This window comes from Scylla paramamosain, chromosome 27 (genome assembly GCF_035594125.1).
Source record: "Scylla paramamosain isolate STU-SP2022 chromosome 27, ASM3559412v1, whole genome shotgun sequence".
Classification (NCBI taxonomy): Eukaryota; Metazoa; Arthropoda; class Malacostraca; order Decapoda; family Portunidae; genus Scylla; species Scylla paramamosain.
In genome coordinates, this window is record NC_087177.1 from 7,292,806 (window position 1) to 7,317,864 (window position 25,059).

The following is a 25,059-nucleotide window of genomic DNA, read 5'->3' on the forward strand; positions in this document are numbered from 1 at the left end:
GCGTTAGTTTTATATATATATATATATATATATATATATATATATATATATATATATATATATATATATATATATATATATATATATATATATATAGACTTAAATATACGCGTATTGACAAAGCCTCCTAAAAGGATGTTTAAATTGAAGGACAGAATAAATAATATCACTGACAGCTTTATTGCATTTCATATACCGGCATAATTTTCTATTTTCCCTCGTAAATTTTTCTGTGTTTTTATTTTACTGTGTGTTGTCTGGTTCGTGATTGTTTTCGACAAGTGTGATTCGTTGCGGGGCGAGGGGTATGTGTTGTGGCGTGCTTATCTTCTTGGTGCGGTTCGTGTTTCTGAGCGAGAGAGGGCTCTGTGCTTCGAGATGTTTTATGTTCCGTGACTCTGCTGCCGTACCGCTCCAGTCTCAGTTCTGGGAATGAAGAGCGCCACCCAATACACGCTGTGGGATAAAGAAGACATTGGAATCATAAGACAGAGTACGCTTTCATAATGTTCTGGTGGTCTTGACAAGATCTGAAATAAAGTATGGAAAAATGAAACCATCAGGATGCTGAATCACTGCATAGCTCGTTGTTTCTTAGAGAAATATCCCCGAAAATAATTCCAAGGATTTTAAGAAGAAAAATGTAGCCGTGTTCAGGTTAGACCGATTAGCTTAGCGTCTTGCACATAATATCAGTGCAAAGTCAAGTGGCGCATTACAGAACATCGATGTAATTGTCACAGGACTGTTGTAGACTTATGAGAGAGGAACAGCTATGCAAGTGTACCTCCAAATGAGTCTTTTCAACTAAAGAAATATCCAGAAACAGCTGAACGCAACAAATAAGATACAAGATGATCCCAAAATGACTCAAATTAACGCAAAAAATAAGGTACAGTTATGGTCAGAAATCGAGTAATTTTCTGCATTCACTTCCATTATCTTCTGATTTCCATTAAGTAAATCTCTCTTACTGCCTTAGATTATAATAGCTACTAAGTTAGATTAGAAGACCGTCAGCGATCAGAGAACTTAAGACTGAGAGAAGGCAAAAAATAGTGTAAAGAAGTATGTCACGATGATAGACTTTTGGCCATGACTGGTACAAATGAAATATGCGTACAGGAACAGATGCCATGACCATTCTGTCCAAAATATTGTGGAGCTTAGTGTTTCCCTGTTTATGGTACAGCAAACCTTCTCTGAGACTAGTTTGGAGAGCTGGGAAGTCTTCACCCGAGACTTTTTTTTTTCCCCTACCTACACGCAAAAAAAAAAAAAAAAGTAAAGGAAAAGAAAAGAAAAACAAGACTGATAATGATAATTGTGATGATGATGATGATGATGATGATGACGATGATGATGATTAATGATGTTGATAATAATAGTGATAATACTAATAATGATGATTTTGATAATAATAATAATAATAATGATAATAATGATAATAATAATATAGAATAAAGTGAGGTAAGAATAATGCGGGGTGTTTGGGGTAACAAATAAACCTCCTCTTAACCCTACAATATTCATGGAATTTAAATAATTTACCACCATATTATGTTAAAGCAACTCTTTAAGTTTTAGAATTATATTTTCCTAATACTTTATAACGAAAATGTGACCATTATTAACACTTTAGTGGAACCAAACGAAAAAAAAAACTTTGTAAAAACTTTCCACTGATCATAACAAACTTTGATTTTTTTCCCCAAATGCATTCCAGGATCATGATAATCGGGGAAGAATAATTGAGAAAGACACCTCCCCTCATCTCCCCTTGGTTTGTAATGTGATAGGACATCGCCTTGTGGGGTTGGGGGATTTATTTTTGCCCCAAATATGTGCAGTATATGGGGTAAGAAAAATTCACGTTACTAATATTTTTTTTCTTATCCCACATGATGATTTATTCTTACCCCAACATGCTTTTTTTTTTCATGAGTTCAAATTTTTTTCTCGAAAAAAAAACAACAACTAAAGACAATTGTTCAATTTTGTTGATTTTAGATAGTCATCTCAGTCACACATCTTCGGAGACAGTTCAACTGACCATTAATGAAAATATCTCCATTATCAAGCTACCAGCACATTGCACTGATCTTTTGCAACCATTAGATGTGGCCTGCTTTGCCCCTCTTAAGGCTTACTATGAAAGAAATCTGATGGAACTGGTTCACCAGACTGAGGCCCGCAAACCTCTAGAAAACAGAGGCTTTGTGAACATGCTCTGCAAAGTTTGGAAGCAGGGATTATCTGAGAGCGATGTTAAAGCAAGTTTTAAAGTTAGAAAGTTCAGAAAAAAAATATAAGACAGACAGACTTGATCCCATTAAGTTAAAAACATACACAATGTGAAAAGACCAAAGATCTCCTGTGCACGCTAATAACAGCCCAATACTTACTCCAACCTCAAATGCTATAGATGCCCAAGAAACAGAAATCACTGAACAAGAAAATGACCCAACTTCAAGTGTATCATGGGAACCTCCAATAACAACATCAAGTCCAGGTTCATCAAGGCGAGTTTTTCGGTCTCCAGGTACGTCAAAGCAAGCCTCACTATCTCCAAGTATGTCAAGGCAGGCATCACCATCTCCAGTATCCAGGTACATCAAGGGAAGCCTCACTATCTCCAGTTATGTCAAGGCGAGCTTCACAGTCTACAGGTCCATAAACACTCCTCAATGATAATGTAGTCAAATAAGTACAGGCTAATGAGGCCTTGTATGCCAGGGAATTAAGTTTTAGAATCGTTAGTGAGATACAAGCAAGGGCTCCTAAGGGAATGAATTACAATATCCTCCCAGCAACAAAAGAAACAGAGAAAACATTGCAGCACGTTCTTCAGTCCAGAGGGCGATGTGGTAAAACTCCTCTGAAAGCAAGAAGGAAAATAAACACCCATAGTGAAGTGGTGACACATAAAGAATGTGTTAAACAGCTAAGAAAGAAAAAAAAATAAGACAAAACAGTAGGAAAAGACACAAAAAAAGAGGAAACCCAAACGACGTCAGAAACGGAAGCAACCCAGAAAACCACAGAGAAAATTTCATGACAACTACATTGATTCAACAACTACAACAGATGGAGATATAGATTATGTTAATTCTTCATCAGATGTCAGTTAGGTTAGGTTACTGTTGCGGACATTATCATGGATAAGTATTAGAACTACCAGGGCGTTATTTCAGATAGGAAATGAGGTGGCGAGTGTTGCAGAGAAAGTTGGAGGAATGATTTTGAAGTCTTTCAGTTGACATCTAAAGTAAATTTCGTCAGATAGAATAGATGAACGGTTTATAATCTTTATTTTGCACTTTTTGTGTGTGTGTGTGTGTGTGGAAATCAAAGTTACACATCATCTGCTTCAACAAGTTCTGATGCCGGCTATCATACATGATGTACCTAGATCATATTATTATATGATTAGAGAGAGAGAGAGAGAGAGAGAGAGAGAGAGAGAGAGAGAGAGAGAGAGAGAGAGAGAGAGAGAGAGAGAGAGAGAGAGAGAGGAATGATGGTGTCTCACCTGAGTGATCATATGTAAACAAAGGCTGAACCAGGCTCCGCCCCTTAGAGTGCTCCCTTAGTGCTGCGAAGGCTAAGAGAATATATTTTCTTGACTTCCTAGGGACATCACTTACCGTTAGAAGTAGTGGGTGGCGGCGGACCTTGCGCGACATGGCCATAAGTAAGCTGCAGTTTCTTTAGAAAGGAATCAGCGTCACCGTCCTGTCGCTGTCCATTACCTGAGGTCAGGGAGGCGCTGCTCTCACTGCTGCCAAGCCACGACGATTCCTGGGGTGTAATGACAAAAGACCCGCATTTATAATCAGGTGATATTTCGAGTCCACAAGAGAAAACAAAATCTAAGACTCTCATGCTTAGAATAGATTTGACGTAACATTCATAGAAAAGATTCATAAGGTTATAACACAATGGAGATTAGCTGATAAATCATAAGATATCATTGATAATAAAGCATTCGATTGTCTTATCTCCTGAGACAGAACATCAGACCATCGTGGATGCAAGATAATCTGTAAGTGCACCCCACATTAACATGGCAACATTAATGGTTGATTTAGAATGAACGACCATATGCACAATCGATTCATTACACTCTTTCACGAATCTTGATGTACCCGTGAAAGAAGACATCCCTTCACTGGTGTTGGAAGGAATGGGGAATATTTTTGTACCTAATATAACATGCATGTCCTCTTAAGGTGAGACTCACTCGGTAGAAGCGCTGGAGAAGGCCGTAATCCGTGGTCCTTCTGCGATCAGCCGCTGTCTCGCCATGCACCACAGCCCGCCTGTAAACATGAACGGGAGGTCATATCGGGGATGTTTGGAAAGGATACGATAATAGTTGCTACAGATTATGTACACATTTCATATTCTTTAGGTGAAAGCAAATTTAATCCTTTGTTTGATCTTTGATGATGATTAATTGCTTATTATAACTTCCGAGGTAGGCAGATGTCATTATTCCCATTAGAGAAACCAACTTTATGGGTTTGTCTGACGGCCACACAACACAACAGAACCCGTAGCTAAGCAAGACTTTACGACAGGGTGCACGAACACGAGGTTTCTAATAAGTATTGCACGTTCATCCCCCCTATCACACACACACACACACACACACACACACACACACACCCCGCCACCACCACCACCATCATCATCATCATCACCTTGTATATAGGCTACGAGATTCGTACAGAACGTTCTTGCCTGATGGGATGAACTTTGACGATTGAGGCAGCCCGAGAAGAGGAGGAGGAGGAGGAGGAGGAGGAGGAGGAAGGAGGAGAAGAAGAAAGGAGAAGGTGAAGGAGAAAGAAGAGGAGGAGAAAGAGGAGGGGGTGGGGGAGGATTATGGTGACCGAATAACAGTAATGGGAGCGAGGGACGAGTTGGCGGAAAGGTCAGTCTCTGTGGGGCGAAAGTAAAGGCCACGGGAAGAGGGAGAGAAAAGGGACCGAAGCAGGCGTTGGGGGAAAGTATCAAAAATAAGTCCAGGGGTTGCGAAGCTCAATGACGCTGCTTTACGTACAGCTGTGAGGGAAAAGAACACACACACACACACACACACACACACTCTCTCTCTCTCTCTTTCTCTCTCTCTCTCTCTCTCTCTGTACCTTGCTTGCTGTCTTTACACCTATGATACTCCTACTGTTATTAATGAAAGCTTAACACCACACATTTATCATCACACACACACACACACACACACCTCCTCCTCCTCCTCTCAATCTCTTTTCTATATATAATAATCTTAGCACACTCCTGGCCACCTTTCTATCTCACATGTTAAAACAAAATAATTTATCTCGTCATTGCACACTTCATCTCTAATTATGGCAGAACCGCCACTTTCATGTATAGATTGTTGCCACCATGCACAGTCATCCATGCCATACAGGCCGTCATCACCGCCGCCACTAACATTGCCACTGTCTGTACCATCCCCACACTCACTATCGTTTCTGTTAGCACCAAGTCCACTCTCATGATTGAAGGAATTTGAGATGAGCAACAAAGTAATTATATATTTGTAAAAACACGCTCCAATGTTTATATTTTTTTTTCTTTTCAACTTATATTGCAATGATATTGATTTGGTAATATTTACGAAGAAAATAGCGATGATTTTGTTGTATATTTTGTTGGTTTCATCGGCTGAAGGCATTTTTTACATGTCAAGGAGACTGACCAAGGTCACAAAAAATGTGAGACAACGCCTCTTTCAACTTGCCGCTCCTCAAAGAAAGAGTAAAAAAAAAAAAAAAAAAAATTGACCAGCTTAGTTCCGAGCACGTATTTACTTGCTTATGTCTTGTTGCATATGCTTAGAACATATTTTAGTATATGATTTTTATGTGAGAAAATACAAGATCCTGTTATTACAGCCGATTTCATGATATTCTTTATTACTTTTAGCCAGTTGTGCTGAAGCATTAGTGCCTTTACATCAGTGCTCAAGGGTTACTCTGTAGGATTATTGACCGTTGATGCCTCTGTAGGAGGTGGCAAGGGGTGGCTGGTCGGCTGTCGGGTGGCGGTTGTGCGAGAGGCAATAACTGTATCCAGTACAATCATATTAACGTAAGCCATTCTCAGCTGGTGAATTGCGGCCCAATGGTTTCTGCGAAGAGAAGGATGGACTTATCCACTTTGTGAGACAGCGGTTATAAAACTTTCTTGAGGTAGTCACACTTTCATAGTAAGGTATATTATTACGCACTCAACCCATTCCTCCATCGGTATGAGACTTTACATGAGCTTTACAAGGGTTACACTGCTGCAGTGCAGTCGTGGTTTACTCAGGGGAAAATAGATACGGATGTTACTCAAGGAGTTGTAATCCTGCAGCGAGACGTGCCAGGTGCGAGAGACTACTAATCCGGGGGCGCACTAGTATTTGTGTGCGTGAAGGTATGAATGTTTACGACGGAGATCAGAGATGGTGTACAGTATACCCAAGTGGAAATCAACAGGAAGAGCTGGAAAGAACATACAGCGTTCCATATATTCATAATAAAGATGAATGAATTACGAAAAGTGCAATTTACGAGTTCAATTGTACAATTCTACTTATTGAATAGACTTGGCGCAGGGCAGGCTTTGGGAATCACAGCTGTGCCAGGTGTCTTATTCCCAAGTGTAATTTAATAATTGTCTGGCAGTGAGCGAGAAGAGAACGAAAGGAGGAGGAGGAAGGTGATAGTAGTAGTAGGAGTAGTGGCAGTAGTAGTAGTAGTAGTAGTAGTAGTAGTAGTAGTAGTAGTAGTAGTAGTAGTAGTTGTTGTTGTTGTTGTAATAGTAGCAGTAAACAATAATAAATTAATAGTAACAACAACAACGACGAGGGCAACACCACCAACTTCAAGCATGACATTAACGACAATAACGCTAATGATGACAATGACGGTAATACTAATGATGATTATGGTAATAATAATAATAATAATGAATGTAAGATAAACATGCCATAGCTTCATGAATACGATAAGCTCATTATGAAGACTATCTGGCGAGCTACTTCCTTCCCTTCCCGTCTATTAATGACCATAACTGTCCTAACTACTACCATCATCACACCCATTACAGTGTCAGCCCCGCCACTGTTAACGGCTCCATCACCGGCGTTAAAGACTGGTAGTGTTTTTATTACAGTCGTCATTCCAACCATCCCTTCCCGGTAACGTCATCATCATCATCATCATTATATCATGAATAGCAACAACATTAGCAGTAGTAGTAACAATAAGAGTAATAATAATAATAATAATAATAATAATAATAATAATAATAAGAAGAAGAAGAAGAAGAAGAAGAAGAAAAAAAAGAAGAAGAAGAAGAAGAAGAAGAAGAAGAAGAACAACAACAACAACAACAACAACAACAACAACAACAACAACAACAACAACAACAACAACAACAACAACAACAACAACAACAACAACAACAACAACACCGTCATCACCCCATCATCATCATCAACAACAACAGCAGCAACACCAACAACAAAACTTCATCACTTCCACCATCACCCCACCGTCACCACCACCACCAACAACAACAGCAACAACAAACAACAACAAAGGCAAGCAGCGTCCAGGGTTTGTCTGGGCAGCAAACAAACCATCGCAATTACCTCATCACATAAGGTTTGAAAGCCAGAAAAATTATACGCGTCTCAAATAATTTTGTAGTGACATTGCTCTGCTTTCCTTCCTTGTGATCTTCATTCCTTGCTGCTGCTGTTGTTGTTACTGTTGTTGTCGTCGTTGTCTTCGTCGTCGTCGTCGTCGTCGTTGTTGTTGTTGTTGTTGTTGTTGTTGTTGTTGTTGTTGTTGTTGTTGTTGTTTTACAGAGACAGCGGTTAAGGGCGTTTCATCTGTGTGTGTGTGTGTGTGTGTGTTCTGCAAAAGCTCCGTGCTGTTTATGATGTTTGTACTAGATGCATTAGCTTTATTTATTTATTCTTTCACCGGCAGTGATTAGGTAAGAGTTATTGATAAATGTTAAGAAAAGTGGTCTCTTGATAGATAATCGAAAAAAAAAAGCTACGAAAAGATTACAACCAATTAATTTTTAGATATATTGTTGTAAATAGTACGTTCCAGTATTCTGAATGTGCTCAAGTCGTAAAAAAACGTAAAAAAAATAAAAAAATAAATAAATATTCATATATAACGACAGAGGCTGAGTGGCGTGTCTTTATGTGCCTTATCCTGTGCGTCGGACATCCATGTGTGCTGTGGTCTTGGCTAGATTTTATTGTGAGCTTTTGTTAGAAGGTTCATGTCTGCTGTGCCCTGTAATTGGTGTGCATGTGTGATGTGTGTTCGTATGATTTTTATTCCGTTCGTATAACATTTTATTTTGCTGGACCGTTGTAGTGTGTGGTGAGTGTTTAATATCTGCTGCATGCTGGGTGATCTGCTTTGTGCTGGGTGTTCCTGTGTGCTATGTGTGTCTTAGGGTCTTATGTGAACTGACGCGCTGCTTAATCCTTGTGCTGTTATTGTTGTCCTTTGTTAACACTAGAGCACTTGAAAAACTGTTTATATGGACGTAGTAATAAAAGTGAATAGACTATTTTAGTTTTACCTTTTTTCTTGGTCACGTGATTTTATTCAAGAGACCGTAGTGCAAACTGTTAGTGATTATAAGAAAATAGCTTAGCAATGAAGGAATTTAGCTTTACCTTTTGATGAATGATCCTGTGTCATGTGGTGGCCGTTCGTGTGTCTTGTGCCTGTGCTTTCCTTGCTTGTGTTTACTGGTGCAAGATGTTTTTATGTATAGTGTGCGGCGGGTGATCGTGTGAGTTGTGTGCTGCATGTTCACCAGTGGTTTTTAGAGTATGCGTACCTGACATGCTGTGTGCTGGGATCCCTTATGTGTTACTGTGTGTTCAAGTGCACTGTTTTGTGTCCTCGTGTTCATGAGTAATGTGTGCTGGCTTTCATGTGCATTATCCTGTGTTCTGAGTGTTCATTTGCTTTGTTCTTTCTACTGCGTGTTCATTTCTCTAGTGTGCAAGCTGTGTACTATTTGTTTAATGGTAATGGGTGCAGTGTGGTAGTTGCTGAGGTGCGTTAGGCTGTCCATTATCTTCTACCTTGATGTTATATTCGTATCCTGTGTCCACATTTCCGTTGCGCTTCATGTTTGTGTTATCATTTAATCTGAAGCACTTCGTATTCTTTGCTGGCTATCTTACGTAAGCTATATGCTCGGTGTTGAGTGATGTGCTGTATTAAGTGTTTAGGTGTGTTTTGTTTCGAGACAGGCAGTCGTGTGTGCAATGTGCAATGTCCATGGCATGTGTTCATTCAGATGTATGTTTGCGGAGTGCCTGTGTGTTGTGTGTGCTGTGCTTGTTTACCAGAGTGCATGATGTATGATGGGAAATGTGTTTAAAGTTTTATTTTGTATTTTTTCCCTGCTTGGCTTGTGTCCACATGTGTTGTCTGTGGTCGGTGGTGATTGACGTGCTGTGTGTTGCGTTTTTGTGGGTGACGTATCTATTTATTTATTTGTTTCTCTATTTATTTGTTTATTTACTTAGTTATGTTTCTATTTAATTATATTTTTAGGTACCAAAAAGTCTAACTAAAGACGAAATATATTCATGTGTGTTCTTTCTTGTTCGTATTCATTCACGTTGTGCAAGGTGGTCAGTATTCACTTGTACTAAACTGCTGGCCATCATGTACACATCATGTACCGGATGTTTAGTGTATTGTGTGAGTACGCTGAGTGTCCGGTGTGCTGTTCGTTGTGTTATCTGTTAGTGTTACTGTTGTTTTCTTTTTTTTTTCCATTTTTTCTTTTACTTTTGTCTCTGGGGGGCCGGGTGGGAGAGGGAGTGCATGATTTACGTGTGTTGTGTGCCTGATGACGTGAGGCGGGCGGTAAACGGGGGAGGGAGGGATCGGGGAGGATTGTGGCCACGACCGTCACGAAGAAGGAACCAAAAAAAAGACAACATATTATCACAATTACAGTCATTGCCGCCCCAGACGTCACCGCAACTGCTGCCTCGGTACACATCACCACCTCATCAGGCGCCTTCACCTTCACTGCCACCTCCACCTTCACTACCACCACCTTGGGCTAGCACTGTTACCTCGGCTAATATTGCGTCAAATTTCTGTGGCCACATTACGTCATATTTGCCAGGACTGCGACATTGTATTTGCTCGAAGTTGTGATATCAAGCAAAAAATAAAAAAAATAAAAATAAATAAATAAATAAATAAAATAAAATAAAATAAAATAAAAAAATAAAAATAAATAAATGAATGAATTAAAATAAATATATAAATAGAATAAGTAAATCAATCAATACATAAAATTAAATTAAGTAAAAAAATAAGTTAAATAAAAAAAATAACAGTATCCAGCAGCTACGTACAGTTATCACATCATCATTTCCTCATGATATTTTTAAAGTTCTAAATACCAAGCAGTCCATTAGTCTTTATTTTAATTCACATCCGATTTAAACAAACAAACAAACAAACAAACAAAAAAAAACATGGAATTTACTGAACATTGTGATATCACTTCCCAGAACAACCGTACCATCCTTGTCATAACTTCCACAACGAAGCCTATATTTCTGCATTCATCCTTGTTATCTCCATTTACAACTGCCAGTACAATAGATAAATAAAAATGAGATGAATGAATTACCGCTCTCTCACCTCACATTCATCACCATCATCACCACCACTAACTACTGAAGACACTATCAGTATGTGCACGCCACCACCATCACCATCACCGCCCTTATCACCTGTCTGGAAACATACCAGATAAGATCGTCCTTCACTGGATCGTTTGAGTATAAGGTGAAGCGATGCCTGATGGTGGTCTGGGGAGCTCCTCCTCTCTTCTTCTCCGTTCCTGCCTCCTGCAACTGTCTCAGATATTCCTCGGCGTCGAACTTTCCCATACTTTTCTATCCCATCGATTTGTAGTAATGGCTGCTGCAAAGGAGAGAGAAAAGAATGAGGTGATGTTGCAAGTATCGAATAACTGCGGAAATGATAATGATTGTACTTAAGTTTGAGCATTTCTTTTAAGAGTTCGAACATGTCTTTTAAGAGGCGAGAGAAGGAGTACAGTTTTCTTTTGTCATATGAAAGAAACTAATACTAAATATCCCGTCGTATATCTTCAACTTTACTTTTGGTTTAACTGGACATCCTGAGATGCTTGCAGCACAAAAGTGTAGTGGCCATCATTCCAGAGTCTGACTTACCGCAGCACACATATATGCGTAACTATTTATCGTAATCCCGTCAGAACTGAATGGATATCATCTCTTTACTTCAAAATCGTAATTTCCTTAATCACAAGTGATTCGCGTATAATGATATGCCGCAGACTTAATTGACGGAAGTAGCCGAAGTCTAAAAAACTTAAATGCCAGGCTCAGGCCAGTCTCATGACCTCGTTTTCAACATGGAAACTTTAGCCGCAGGAACACTAAATCCTCTTATGTCTTAATTCGGTAGATTTATGAAAAAAAATAGTATGGACTGTTGAGGTAGATAAGATATAACAAATACGGAAACATGCTTGACAAACAATAAACACATCATAAAAACAATAGTCTTCTAAGTGTCAGATTACGGCACGTGAAGATGACATGAATAACGAAAATTACCATACCTTCCTTCCTGGTCGCTGTCCCGCGCCACACTGCCGCGACCGCTGCTGCCGCTCCATTCCCTGCGTCTGCAGCCTGCAGCACCACCTGCTTCCCCCAACTGTGTGGCCCGAACTTGTTCTCTTGACTAGCAGTGTTATCAGCACCAGCACCAGCAGCAAGGTGCACCAGTGGCCTGCGTGATGCCTCAGTGGTAGGCAGAACACGCAATGGCAGCAAAAAAATATAATTGGCTGGATTTTGATACCTTGTGTTTTTTCTTCAAAATATAATGTTCATATTCACGAAAAGGTAAAGACTTCATAAGATTGCAAAATGTGTTGTGCTGTTTTAATGTAATGACCAACCTCCCTCGCATTAACCTTTTCAAGCTGACTTCACCATAACTCTGGATCATGAAGGGAAAAATAAACACAGCAAGGGGTCTGCTAACACCAGCGATTTGGCAGTCATGAATACAATAACTCCCGACTAAGCCAGCATCCCTGACCTTTTTCAGACCTCCGCCGCTGACGCTCCTTCCGTCGAGGATGAGGTTCAACGCCCTAATCGTACAAAGTGCCAAGACGTGCCGCCTCAACAACCGAGTCACACCATCCATCATCCACTTGAACTCCAACAACGACACCCTGTTGATCATTGTCCTCAGGTTTATTCACTTAGGCCGTTTAAGTTGACCCATGTTCCCCTAATCCTACAAAATGTGTGGTCGCCTTTATATCTTCTGCACGGACACAGATCACGCACATCGTGCCACATATTCAACCAAAATTTTTGTTTAAATTCGCCAGTTAGATAATGACTCGTCAATTAAGTGAATAAAAGAGTCTTTACCTAACATGCGAGGTAAGCGAAATGTTGGGGTTCAGCTCTTGATACCGTGATAAGCAAAAAGCACATCTTACTGCGGTGAAACCTGGCTCTCCACAGTTTACCTTTCCCTGGCTCCGTAAGTACGCATCTATCGATCAATCCGCAAGGCAACATGATTGCAGAGGCTCAGCCGTGAGTCGACTTTTGAGAGTGAACCACAAGTTAGACACGTGTTTCTTATATATATATATATATATATATATATATATATATATATATATATATATATATATATATATATATATATATATATATATATATATATATATATATATATATATATATATATATATATATATATATATATATATGAGAGAGAGAGAGGGAGGGAGAGATGAGAGAGAGAGAAGGAGAGAGAGATGAGGGAGAGAGAGGGAGAGATGAAAGAGAGGGAAGGAGAGATGAAAGAGAGAGAGAGAGAGAGAGAGAGAGAGAGAGAGAGAGAGAGAGAGAGAGAGAGAGAGAGAGAGAGAGAGAGAGAGAGAGAGAGAAAAAATTCATATTTTGATCGGTAGGAAGGAATTCTAAACAAGGCAATATATAAACGATTATGAAAATAAAGCATGTCTGGAGAACAAATACTTGTCGCCGTGTGTGCGTCACTCCGATGAGCAAGCCCATCATATCCTCCCGCAGCACTTCACTAAATGCCTGAAGATTCAATGCTACGTAATATTGCCTTTACAAAATTCATTACTATTCAATGAAGAACAATGAAACATTTCCTGGCAATACATGATTGCACATTATTAACGTAATAGTTGTTTTGATTCGCTGAGAAAGCAATATATGTACTTAATACGTAATTGCAACTGCTGTCCACGCTGATATAATCCTGACTAAAGGACTATGGATAAAAATGCATGTGGAGCGAGTACACACACACACACACACACACACACACACACACACACACACACACACACACACACACACACACACACACACACACACACACACACACACACACACATATACACAAACACACACAAACACACACACACACACACACACACACACACACACACACACACACACACACACACACACACACACACACACACATACACAAACACAAACACACACACACACACACACACACACACACACACACACACACACACACACATACACATACACACAAGTATATACCCGCTTGAGGACATAAGAAGCCTCCTTGTGTTAGCAGTTCGTTTTATACCCTTTAATCAGAAAAAATGACGTGTTCCACGCATACTACATTGGTATGTGCGTGCGTAAGTGTACTGTTCTCGTGATGGCGAGCTGAGCAGGCTGATTTAGTCTCTAGGAACTCATTTTCGAAAGCGAAAGAAAAAATCGAATACAAGTATGTACACTACGTGCTATGTGCTGCCTTTCTCTCTCTCTCTCTCTCTCTCTCTCTCTCTCTCTCTCTCTCTCTCTCTCTCTCTCTCTCTCTCTCTCTCTCTCGCCGAGTGAGAGTGATTGATATTCAAGCACGGTGTTCACGATCACGTGCTTGACTTGTGATGATCAGGTGTTCCCTCCCGGAGAGTTTGAAGTCCACATGATCCGATCTATGGGTGAAGCTGAGACCTTTCACCCACCACACTCTGACTCAAGGAGAACAGTAGGTGCGTGCTGCCCAGGGCAAGGACGCGCTGAACGAGCAGGTTGGGGGGGGGAGGAGAGAGAGAGAGAGAGAGAGAGAGAGAGAGAGAGAGAGAGAGAGAGAGAGAGAGAGAGAGAGAGAGAGAGAGAGAGAGAGAGAGAGAGCGCAGATTCAAGGCAAAAACCTGCTTATGAGGTTAGTATTTGTCTGTACTGTGGAAGTGATCTTTCTCATGCTTCTTAACTTACTTAAGTGTTGTGCTTGATATCTCTAAGCAACAGTAAAACAGGATTAAGATTTCAGCCAATAGCTACTACGAAAAAGTTTATCACAATACCTCGTGCGTCTTATTAATAGGAAAAAAAAAGAACTAGTTAATTAGTGTATGGTTACCAAATTTATGTTTAGTATCAATGCATTTTCTTCATAATATAAAAGGAAATAAAGCAATTGAAGCATTGAAACCGTGTGCATGTAAACATTTATCATGATTCATAGATTATTGTATATGGAGGTGTACTCGTGTGGCATAGATTTACAGTTCTTTCCATTATCTCTTGTCCTTGATCGGCACATCTTTATTGAACACGCATGATGCTGCCGCAGAACCAACCAATCAAAGCCTGTAGCGACAACTGCGCACCAACATTCGAAGAGGCTCATAAGGGAGGGTTGTGCTCGCTTCTGTATAGTTTCCATCAAGCCTGGCGCATCCATTATTGAAAAGCAACTCTGTGGAACCACTAAGTCGCCATAACCTCTACCTGACAAATATCTTATTACTAAATTCTCCTCGTGCATGAATTTGGAGCAGCCACATATACAGTATCAGGTTTCGCGCAGCCTGCACGGGGCGGCTGATTAGGTTACAAATTTCCTCACACTTATAAAGACGCGCCTCCTCAACATGACTCGTGTCCTGAAACTTTTATTGCTGGACATGTTTTGATTGCTTAGTCAGGAACATTTTCATTCGTACGTTCGTACGAGAGAGAGAGAGAGAGAGAGAGAGAGAGAGAGAGAGAGAGAGAGAGAGAGAGAGAGAGAGAGAGAGAGAGGGGCGGCATATAGGGCGTAATGTACGTAGCGATTTACGAGTTATATGTTTATGCATAGAGACGAGAAAATCAGTGAAGCTTGTTAGTCTTGTTGATACATTTATCCCAAGGTTTGCTCTGTATGTTGCTGCCTGTCTTACTTGTTAGCACTGACGTAAATTATTAATTATTAATCCTTTTATATTTCAGTTCGTCACTTGTTTTCTTAAATCTTTTCCGTATTGTATCAGTGCAGTTTTTGTTACATATTCACTAACAGTATATTATTTTATTTTATTTAAAGTTTCACGGAGTTTCTTAAGTGATATTTTTTGTTCTATAAAATAATGCTGAGCAATTCACTTTCATTTGATAGTGCCGATTAGACTGAAAAAGATGAAAAAAGCTACGGCAGTTCCACCGCTTCCTGCCCATTCTAAATGCAATGGTCAGCTGCTCATATATATATATATATATATATATATATATATATATATATATATATATATATATATATATATATATATATATATATACATATATATACAGTTTGGCATCCATTAATGCCGGAGTTAAATTGCTCATTCTTATTGAATTTTGGTTAAAAAATCGCAGTAGTAGTGTAAAACGAAGAGGAAATATTGTTTGATGGTTGCTAAATTTATTAATTATCAAAGTACGTTTGTACATAGTATCACACAAATCGATGATAAGCAAAAGAAAATCTTAACAGAATGCAATAGATTACCTGCATATTAAGGAAAGCCACTCATCGATTGCTTTACGTTTTATGAGGTCAGTGTTCTAGCGTATCGTATTCCTCTTTTCCTGAAGTCCATACCCAGCTTCCCTAAGGTTGATTTCCTCGCACCACTCTTAGTCCACCGCGTAGGCCGTCGCCATGACTGACAGCGTTGTATTCGAACACTAACAACTTACATAATGCCTGCCACAATACATTTTCTCAGATGTGTCTTTCATAGGAATATCCAGAACCAGTGAACGACCTTTGGTGATGGCGAAACAGTATTTGCTTCAGAATGCACAGGAGAGGAATCGAATACACGGTTGACTAGAGTTTATTAGCCTGCTGGCACCTGGCATCTCTTAGCTATCTTACATCATTGGTGTGCCGCGTGTCGAGGCGCAGAGACGCACTCAAAAGATGCAAGATTGAACGTTGTGTGAAGCAAAGTATGACAGTGATGTGTGAAGGGAACGTGATATTATAGCCATACCTATAATGCTATGTAACGGAGGAAGAGAGAGAGGGAACATAATCATCTAAAAGTTACATTGTGAACGAAAAATGCCCCTTACATGCTGTCATTTCCGAGAGTGCCATGGCGATTTATTCCTTGTATTTCTTTGCTCTTCCTTTCATGTCCCCGATATAGATAATCTCTGCTCTGTTACCTGTTTATTTTCTTACCCTTTACTCTCTCTTTCTCGTCCCACTCTCTACCAGTCCACCAGGTGAGTGGCAGACACCAGGTGGTCGCGGATACTGAGTTCAGGTGTGCTAGGTAGATGACCTCTCTCTCTCTCTCTCTCTCTCTCTCTCTCTCTGTGTGTGTGTGTGTGTGTGTGTGTGTGTGTGTGTGTGTGTGTGTGTGTGTGTGTGTGTGTGTGTGTGTGTGTGTGTTGTGACGTCTTGCATTGGCTACCGAGAGTGATATCAGGCTGGCAGATAAACATAGATTAGTAAATAAATAAACGGACAGCTAGATAGCCAGATAGGTAAATAGACAGATAGGAATATAATACTATTGTTATGAAATACAAGGAGTTGCATCTGCATGAATGAGGCTGATGTGGACAGTCCTGCTTTCCTCGGGTCTCGTCTTCTCAGGTGAGTTAGAATACCAAGGCCAGCGTCACCACCCTGTCGACCACGTGACTGGCGCGTGCGAGGACACTTGGGTTCTCTGTGTGGCGATCCTGATGTGATAACTCCATTCCGTGCACGGCAGTCAGCGCTCGGAAGTATATGGTTGTGTTATGGTCACAGCAGTGAAGGTAGTAGCAGTAGTAGTAGCAGTAGTCGTAGTAGTAGTAGTAGTAGTAGTAGTAGTAGTAGTAGTAGTAGTAGTGAGGAGGAGGCGGAGGAGGAGGGAAAGTTGTTAGTGGAAGTTCTGGAAAGATTTCTGCCTCTTAGGTGTGAAATTTGTAGCAGTGTTACAGTTAGAGAAGCAGATATGGTAGTAGTAGTAGTAGTAGAAGTAGTGAGATGGAGGAGGAAGGAAAGTTACGTTAGTGGAAATTCTGTAAATATTTCTGCTACTTGTGTACAAAATTAATCCTATACTTTCGATTTCCTAAAACCTGTATGCCGAGTGGAATGAACTTTTTCTTTTCTTTCAATCAAATATCATGCAATCAGAATGAGATTAAACATGAAAAGATAAACTGCGACCTTAATCGGTGTCGTAACCCTGTCGATGGAGGTAATGGTGGTGGTGGTGGTAGTGGTGGTGATGGTGGTGATGGTGGAGGTGGGGCTGGGTGGGGTATGGAGGAAGGAAGGGTCGTGGGGAACTTGGAGGCGAGCCAGAAGACTGTGATCCTTACCGTGTCTCTCCTTCACTCTGTCTGTCGTCTATTATTAAACAGATTTTTTATTACCCGTTTCATTCACCCTCTCTCTCTCTCTCTCTCTCTCTCTCTCTCTCTCTCTCTCTCTCTCTCTCTGCGGCAGGCCTGGTGGTGTCGAGGGGCTGAGGGTTGAGGGGCTGAGGACGGGTGGGTTTGGTGTAGCAGTCGCCACCTGCCGGAGTGTCAGTGGGATGGGTGGGCAGGCAGAGTGCGGGACATGAAGTGTACACTCCTGCTATAATGGACTCTGTTTCTACTTTTTATTATTTCTCTTTTTACCACTTGGTGACGTAAGGACACGGATATATGAGATAAGCGGTGACGCAATAGGGAATTACTGTGTGCAGTATGTGTTTGCCTGTGTGTATGTGTGTGTGCGTGTTCGCGAGCACTGTAACAAGAGTAGGAACAGTAGAATCAGCACAAACAACTAAAAAAAAGATAAAAAATCAGAAGCGGCGATTATCACTACTACTACTACTGCTTATAATTATTGCTCGGTTGTCTGTGAAGTGACATGAAAGAAAGTTAGAAGAGAGGAAGAAGAAGAAGAAGAAGAAGGTGATGATTAGATAATCTCTCAAGTGGTGGATCTATTTGTAAGGAAAACGTTGTCCCGTCACCAGTAGCCGCACTACAAATTCTTAACTCTTATTTAGAATGTCTCTCTCTCTCTCTCTCTCTCTCTCTCTCTCTCTCTCTCTCTCTCTCTCTCTCTCTCTCTCTCTCTCTCCTTATTTCAAATCTGCCACAATATTAATCTTTTCGGGCGCACGCGTGTGTTTGTTTCAGGAGCTTGATGATATATTGATATCAAACTGGAGTTACGTAAGACAGAACTTTGTGCTGTGTGTCTCTGTGTTGTGGTGTCACGCTGATCATGTTTCGTAAACGGGGTTGTGTGTGTGTGTGTGTGTGTGTGTGTGTGTGTGTGTGTGTGTGTGAATAGCATATGTCTATTACCACTGTCACCACCACCACAACTGGTATCATCATCCACCACTATCATCATTATCACCAGAACCACCGTGTTCATCGCCGCCCTTAGCCCGCTGGCGCGATGCTCACCACTCTCCTAAATAACTATTGCTACTGATACCACTCCTCCCACCACTACTATCACCATCACCACCGAGTGTCGTCGTCACCACCACCACCACAATCATCAGCAACAACAACGAAAATCGCAGGAATCACTATCAGCGGAGGATAGGTGTCCAAACCCGCTCGGTGACCTTCTATGTGACCCAAAGACGTGGGCGTCTGGTGGAGGCAAGCCAACACAACAAGACTGTTACTTGCTCCTTCCATACGCTGCCGCTGCCTGACCCAGTGTCTGTTGAGTTCAGCTGACCTTGGCTTCACCTCTGCTAGCGGTGTATGTTCCTGCAAGCAAGGAGAGTGATCTCAAGCAAGGCAATGAATTATGTAAAGACATGTTAGTTTGTGCTGAAGTGTTGCCATTCTGTCTCGTGTGTCACGATATGCTGCTCACACTGTGGAAGTAATTTATGGACGGCTCTCGTATTTAATGTTGACATAAACAATAAAGTACTTCTCTGCAACCATGGCCGAGCCCTGCCATCCATGGCAACGGACACTGAGAACCGCAAAAGTAGTGCGACTTCATATTTAGCTTCATATATAAATAGCTACAAAGTATAATGGGCCAACGCCTACCCTCATCCACCCACCCGCTAGCGCGCGCACGCACACACGCACGCGCACACACACACACACACACACACACACACACACACAATTACAATATATATATATATATATATATATATATATATATATATATATATATATATATATATATATATATATATATATATATATATATATATATATATAATGTGTGTGTGTGTGTGTGTGTGTGTGTGTGTGTGTGTGTGTGTGTGTGTGTGTGTGTGTGTGTATGCATAAAATTTTTTTGTGTGTATAAAGGTCAGTTATCTTACAGATTGATTTTTCATATGATGAGGTTCCTAGTTGCCTGACGTAAGTTGAGTCAGGCAGTGAAACATTGGATCACAGATGACGAAGCAAGAGAAAAACGCCGTGTGAAACGAGATGCTTGAAGAAGACAGGTCAAAAATATAATAAGGATGAAGAGACGGCGACTTTGAAAGAGCGAAACGAGGGAATAGGAGGAAAACGTCTGTACTAGTACCTGTGAGGCTGCTCGTGTTTCGTGAATCTCGAATTACCGAAGCAATAACTGGACATGCACAACATGCTGAGTAAGGCCTGTTTTTCTTTCTTCAAACCGGAAAACGGTGAAGGTAAGAAAGTATGGATGGTATTGGTAAAGGGCATCTGTAAACTCGATCTAACGGCACTTAATCACCAAGCAGATGATCTCAGTAACTTCTGGTGTGAGGAAGGGTGAGGAGGGGACGCCCCATAGACGGTGCATGCGCAGTCATGGTTTGGTGACTGGTGGCCCACTTCACTTGTATTGCTCCAGAGGAAGGTGGACGATTACAATGTGGAAAGGCGAGTTAATTTCTTTCGCTTTCTAGAGGCTCGGATGTTGCAAGCTCAAGGCACAATTACATGTGGCTTGGCAGGTGCGTTCCCTTTAAGTCCGTATTATTAAACATCTTGATCTCTTATCAGGAACAAAGTATAGAGAGAACCACTTGATAATAATTTAATAACGTCCATTACAGTCAGTTAGGTGTTAGAAATAAGGCGACGGAATGCTTGTAAGTAAGGTCATTGGTGCACGGAGTCAGAGGTGAGGTCGAGACTTGCTGCCTTGAGGTTCCCTTGTGTGACGTTGAGCAACGTCAGCACCCAGCCTCACAGTGTGGCGCCGCGGTGCATACGCGAGCAAGGCAATTCTTATTTGTTATTCGGGTGCCGTATAACCAACCAAAACCTGTTTATAAGGATGATACTCTGACTGTAGCTTTGCTAACGATGCCTGCCTCCATGCCAATAGCTGCGGCACAGTTTTTAAGCGGAGTCCTTTTTTTTTTTTTCTGTGGTACCGTGAACAGGTCGTCCTTTATAAGATCCTACATCATTAAATAATGTATAAGAGCATTTGTCTTGTTCCCCAGCCAAGGACGTGAAAGCCCTCAATGACTATCATAATCTATCAAGTACTCTTTTCATGTGCCAGCGTGGAACAGAAGCGAGGAAATTAAAACACGGAGCATGACACAGCAGTGAAGGTCACCCTGCAATCCGCGCCAGGCCTCTACATCTATTCTGAAAAGCCATTCTGAGTGCAAAGGTGACGAAGTAAAGGTGAATGGAAAATTCAACCACCTTCACTTCAACTATACAAGAAAAGAATCCTATGAAAGGGCTGAATTATAAAGGAAATACGTTATTGGGAGGTAAATGTTAAAGAAGAATATGAACAAACTAAATGATGTGCGAGGATGAGGGAAGAACGTGTGGGTGCAACAGGTGTTCAGTAGATGAAGGGACATGTTAACACTTCCCGGCATCCCGTTAAGAGAGATTGTGACGAGGAGAGCAGCAGTTTGGGAAATCCCCGTCTTCTGCGGTGAGGCAAGAAGTCCAACGAGGAAGGGTACCTGATAAGTCAATGAAGTCGGCAAGAGTGTGAGTGTACCTACGTTTGAAGTAGAAACTGTTCGTGGTGAAGAAAGGATGGGTGGCTGAGTGCATAGGGTGGAGTAAAAGTATCAGTGAGCAAGGGGCGGGGCAATGCAGGCAGGACGAGAGGTGCAGCAGCTCAGGAGATAAGTGGAGAGCGCCTCGGGGTGAATTGAGGTCGTGTTGCATGTGAGGGCGAGACAGAGAAACAAGAAGAGGGATTGAAGATTGTCTGGAAAGCGGAGGGGGATGTGGAGGTGGTAGGAATGCTGCCCAGGATATGGACGGCTGGTGAGGGCTAGAGTGAGCTGGATGGATCAAGACGCGTCTGAACGATTCCTGTGTTGTTTGTTATCTGTTTACCAGTTAATGCAAGTCTTGGAATGGCTACGTTTATCAGCAATTCAACGTGTGTGCAGTGGAGATTCAGGCAGATATCTCTAGATCACCAACTGGTGTAATTCAGGTAACAAAGGAATGAGGTATGCTAGTTACCTCCTGAAGCGGAGATCAATCATATTCTCGACTCGCGCGTTACTTAACAAGTATTTCTCGTCATGCAGGCAGGAGGGGAAAACCAGGCCGTGCAGCTGAATCCACCGCAAGCAACGCCATGTTTGAAGCAAATTACGGTTCTTTTTCCCTTTTTTTTTTTTTTTTTTTTCATGGGTATTTCCATCCTTCGGTTTGCAACACTGCTCACCACGTGGAAAAACTGAATGCCCTAAAAATCAAGTAACTTTACTTCACATCATACTACATCATGCATCACTTTACCGCACCGCACCACACCCATCCCCTCACACACACACACACACACACACACATACACACACCTGAACATTAAAACACCTGAATGGAGTTATTACTTCCGCCAGACCAAACAAGTGTTCCCATTCCATCTGAAATTCCACCTTCTGTAGTCCACTTGGTAAGGAAAGAGAAAGATCACTTAATTTACTCGATACCTCTGCAGCACGTGGAGAGGAAAGAAACATTCGACATTTCCTAACGCAATACGGGAGGCTCTGAATATGGAAGACAATGCAAAAACATGAACGTGGATGCATTAGAAAACTAGCCGTTTTTACAATCGGGTGCTAGCACGGTGAGCTCCCTTCCCCACCCTGAGACACGACTCTTGTGTTGATCCTTGGCTCTCTTTTCCTCTCAGTCCCTGACGCCCTCCTCTTCCTTTAAATTCGCTGCAGCACTTCAACACCTACCACCACCACCACCACCGTCACTCTCCCTCCGCCCACACACTAAGCACGCGTCCCTTGTCTAGTACCTGTCGTTCCCTCCCACACCGAGTCAGTCTGTCTCGTGATTCCTTTAAATAACTTGTTTTGTTTTGGAGTTAAATATCACTGGTTTTAAACACATCTGCCTTGTTGAGTGCTTACTTGCATTTATTTATTTATTTATTCAGTTATTTGTTTGTTTCTAACATAATTGCTGAAATTTGTTCTTAATGGTTGCCGTTTCGTTGACGTTTGTTTATGGTGACTTTAGAATGTGCACTGAGACTGAATAGGATGCATGCATTAAAGGTGTGGTGAGGAATGAATTTACATACTCGTATAGTAACCTACATAGGACTGATTAAAGTTGAAATCGATGTAGACAAACTAATTCTTACAAGTAAGATAATCGCAGTTTTAGATAATTGACAGAGCGGTTATCATGATACATTTATATGGAAAACACGTCGAACAGTCTAAACTCAGAATGTTATCGATATTTTTGCAAAAAATTTCTCCGGGCAGTTTTCAGGTGCAGCAACATATCGCAACAGTGTGGTGTCATGATAAATTACTCAGACTAAGGTCCACAAGTGAAACCGTGAAGACTTCCTTAACTTACAGAGGACGGTGACGTGTAATGGGTATTTTCAGTAATGATTTGAATTTGAGTGCTACGTATCTGCTTCTGCGAAAACGTGGATATTAGTCACCGATATCGTCTTTAATGTCTCATCGTAAAATTTCGTATTGTGGGATTAGATCCATGACAAGCACTGTTGACAACAAGTTACATATTGCAGCCGCTCCTTGCTGAGGTGAGCCAGGTAATACTCGTGGACGAACCTTGTCTACAGTTTTTTTCATCGCTTTGCATAAATGCGTCACCGCGTGCATCTGTGAATAATGGCAACAACATTTTTACCTCTCATTGTTTTTGACCAGAGCTCATCCTGGGTCTGCCGTGGTGTGTATCAAGCTGATGTGTCAGTTTCCATTGATGACCAGTAACCTTCTGAACCTGTGTATACCACGCGGGTTGATAAAAAACGCTAACATGACTTCTCGTGCATCTGGCTACCAGCTAGCAGTACCCGCTCGGTGCGAGTCAGGAACGGACCTGTGTGAGTGTGTGCGCGGCTTCTCACAGCGCACCACTTCAGGCCAGCGTGGCTGTATGTAGTTGACTCGGCGGGATTTACTTACTTTCACCACGTGTTTCCGACCCCCACGCCGGTTTATGGGTATTCCTGAAAGAGAGGATGTGCAAAGTGGTGAATGAGGAAAAGCTTGATTGTCCTACTAAGAGAAAAGTCAGTGCCAGTAACAAGTGGCGAGGAGATTCTTGAAAGTGAAATTTCTGTTGGAGACAAGTGTAGCGAGGCGAGCAGGCTACCTCACTGTTGACTCCGAAACGTTTGTGGTGTAGTTGCCCGGGTGCTGTGTCAGTCATTCACTGGGTAAGTTGTGAACTGCTGCATCATGACGTTTCAGATGCTGTCATAACTCATATTTGTGCCTCATGTTTGGAATGTTGAGCATGAAAATAGCTAACAGCATTATTTGAGCTGAACATTGAGTGAAACGTTTCACATTGCAGTTGTGTGACATGAACGTCTGTATTACATTGTTATATATTTTTCTATATTACTGTTATTATTATTATTTATTATTATTATTATTATTATTATTATTATTATTATTATTATTATTATTATTATTATTAGGAGTAGTAGTAGTAGTAGCAGCAGCAGAAATAGTAGCAGCAGCAGCAGCAGCAGCAGTAGTAGTAGTAGTAGTAGTAGTAGTAGTAGTAGTAGTAGTAGTAGTAGTAGTAGTAGCAGCAGCAGCAGCAGCAGCAGAAGTAGTAGCAGCAGTAGTAGTAGCAGCAGCAGAAGTAGTAGCAGCAGCAGTAGTAGTAGTAGTAGTAGTAGTAGTAGTAGGAGCAGCAGCAGTAGAAGTAGTAGCAGCAGTAGTAGTAGTAGTAACAGCAGCAGCAGCAGCAGCAGAAGTAGTAGCTGTAGAAGTAGTAGCAGCAGTAGTAATAGTAGTAGGAGCAGCAGAAGTAGTAGCAGCAGTAGTAGTAGTAATAGTAACAGCAGCAGCAGTAGCAGCAGCAGCAGTAGCAGCAGCAGCAGCAGCAGCAGCAGCAGCAGCAGTAGTAGCAGCAGCAGCAGCAGCAGCAGCAACAACAACAGTAGTAGCAGCAGCAGCAGCAGCAGCAGCAGCAGAAGTAGTAGTAGCAGCAATAGTAGCAGTAGTAGTGATAGTAGTAGTAGTCGTAGTAGTAGTAGTAGTACTAAAACAACTACTACTATCAGTAATAATAGTAGTACTATTAGTAGAAGGAGTTATGCACTAGTTGTTGTAGTGATGGTGTTGGTGTTAATGTCGATATTATTTGATAACAGCGCTGTTTTG

The 25,059-nt window shown here is 41.3% G+C and overlaps 1 protein-coding gene and 1 long non-coding RNA gene across 2 annotated transcripts; both read right to left on the bottom strand.

The window, feature by feature from the left end:
• Positions 1-170: 170 nt before the first annotated feature.
• Positions 171-12,619, bottom strand: LOC135114113 (uncharacterized). Its single transcript, XM_064029823.1, has 6 exons — positions 12,201-12,619; positions 11,713-11,885; positions 10,848-11,024; positions 4,244-4,322; positions 3,648-3,801; positions 171-456 (listed from the first exon to the last, which is right to left on the bottom strand). The coding sequence occupies exons 3-6, from the start codon at positions 10,988-10,990 to the stop codon at positions 239-241; spliced, it is 594 nt and encodes a 197-aa protein (XP_063885893.1). The 5' UTR covers positions 10,991-11,024; positions 11,713-11,885; positions 12,201-12,619; the 3' UTR covers positions 171-238.
• A 4,354-nt stretch (positions 12,620-16,973) lies between these two features.
• On the bottom strand, positions 16,974-23,815 carry LOC135114117 (uncharacterized). Its single transcript, XR_010275222.1, has 2 exons — positions 23,564-23,815; positions 16,974-19,195 (listed from the first exon to the last, which is right to left on the bottom strand). It is a non-coding gene; the product is annotated as an uncharacterized LOC135114117 (long non-coding RNA).
• Positions 23,816-25,059: the final 1,244 nt, after the last annotated feature.

Excerpts from the sequence above, each read along its gene's own strand:
- LOC135114113 (XM_064029823.1), bottom strand. The coding sequence starts at position 10,990 with ATGGGAAAGTTCGACGCCGAGGAATATCTGAGACAGTTGCAGGAGGCA. Across the intron at positions 3,802-4,243 it reads TTCTCCAGCGCTTCTACCGA|GAATCGTCGTGGCTTGGCAG; the intron begins GTGAGTCTCACC and ends ATTACACCCCAG. Across the intron at positions 457-3,647 it reads GCCACCCACTACTTCTAACG|CGTGTATTGGGTGGCGCTCT; the intron begins GTAAGTGATGTC and ends TTTATCCCACAG.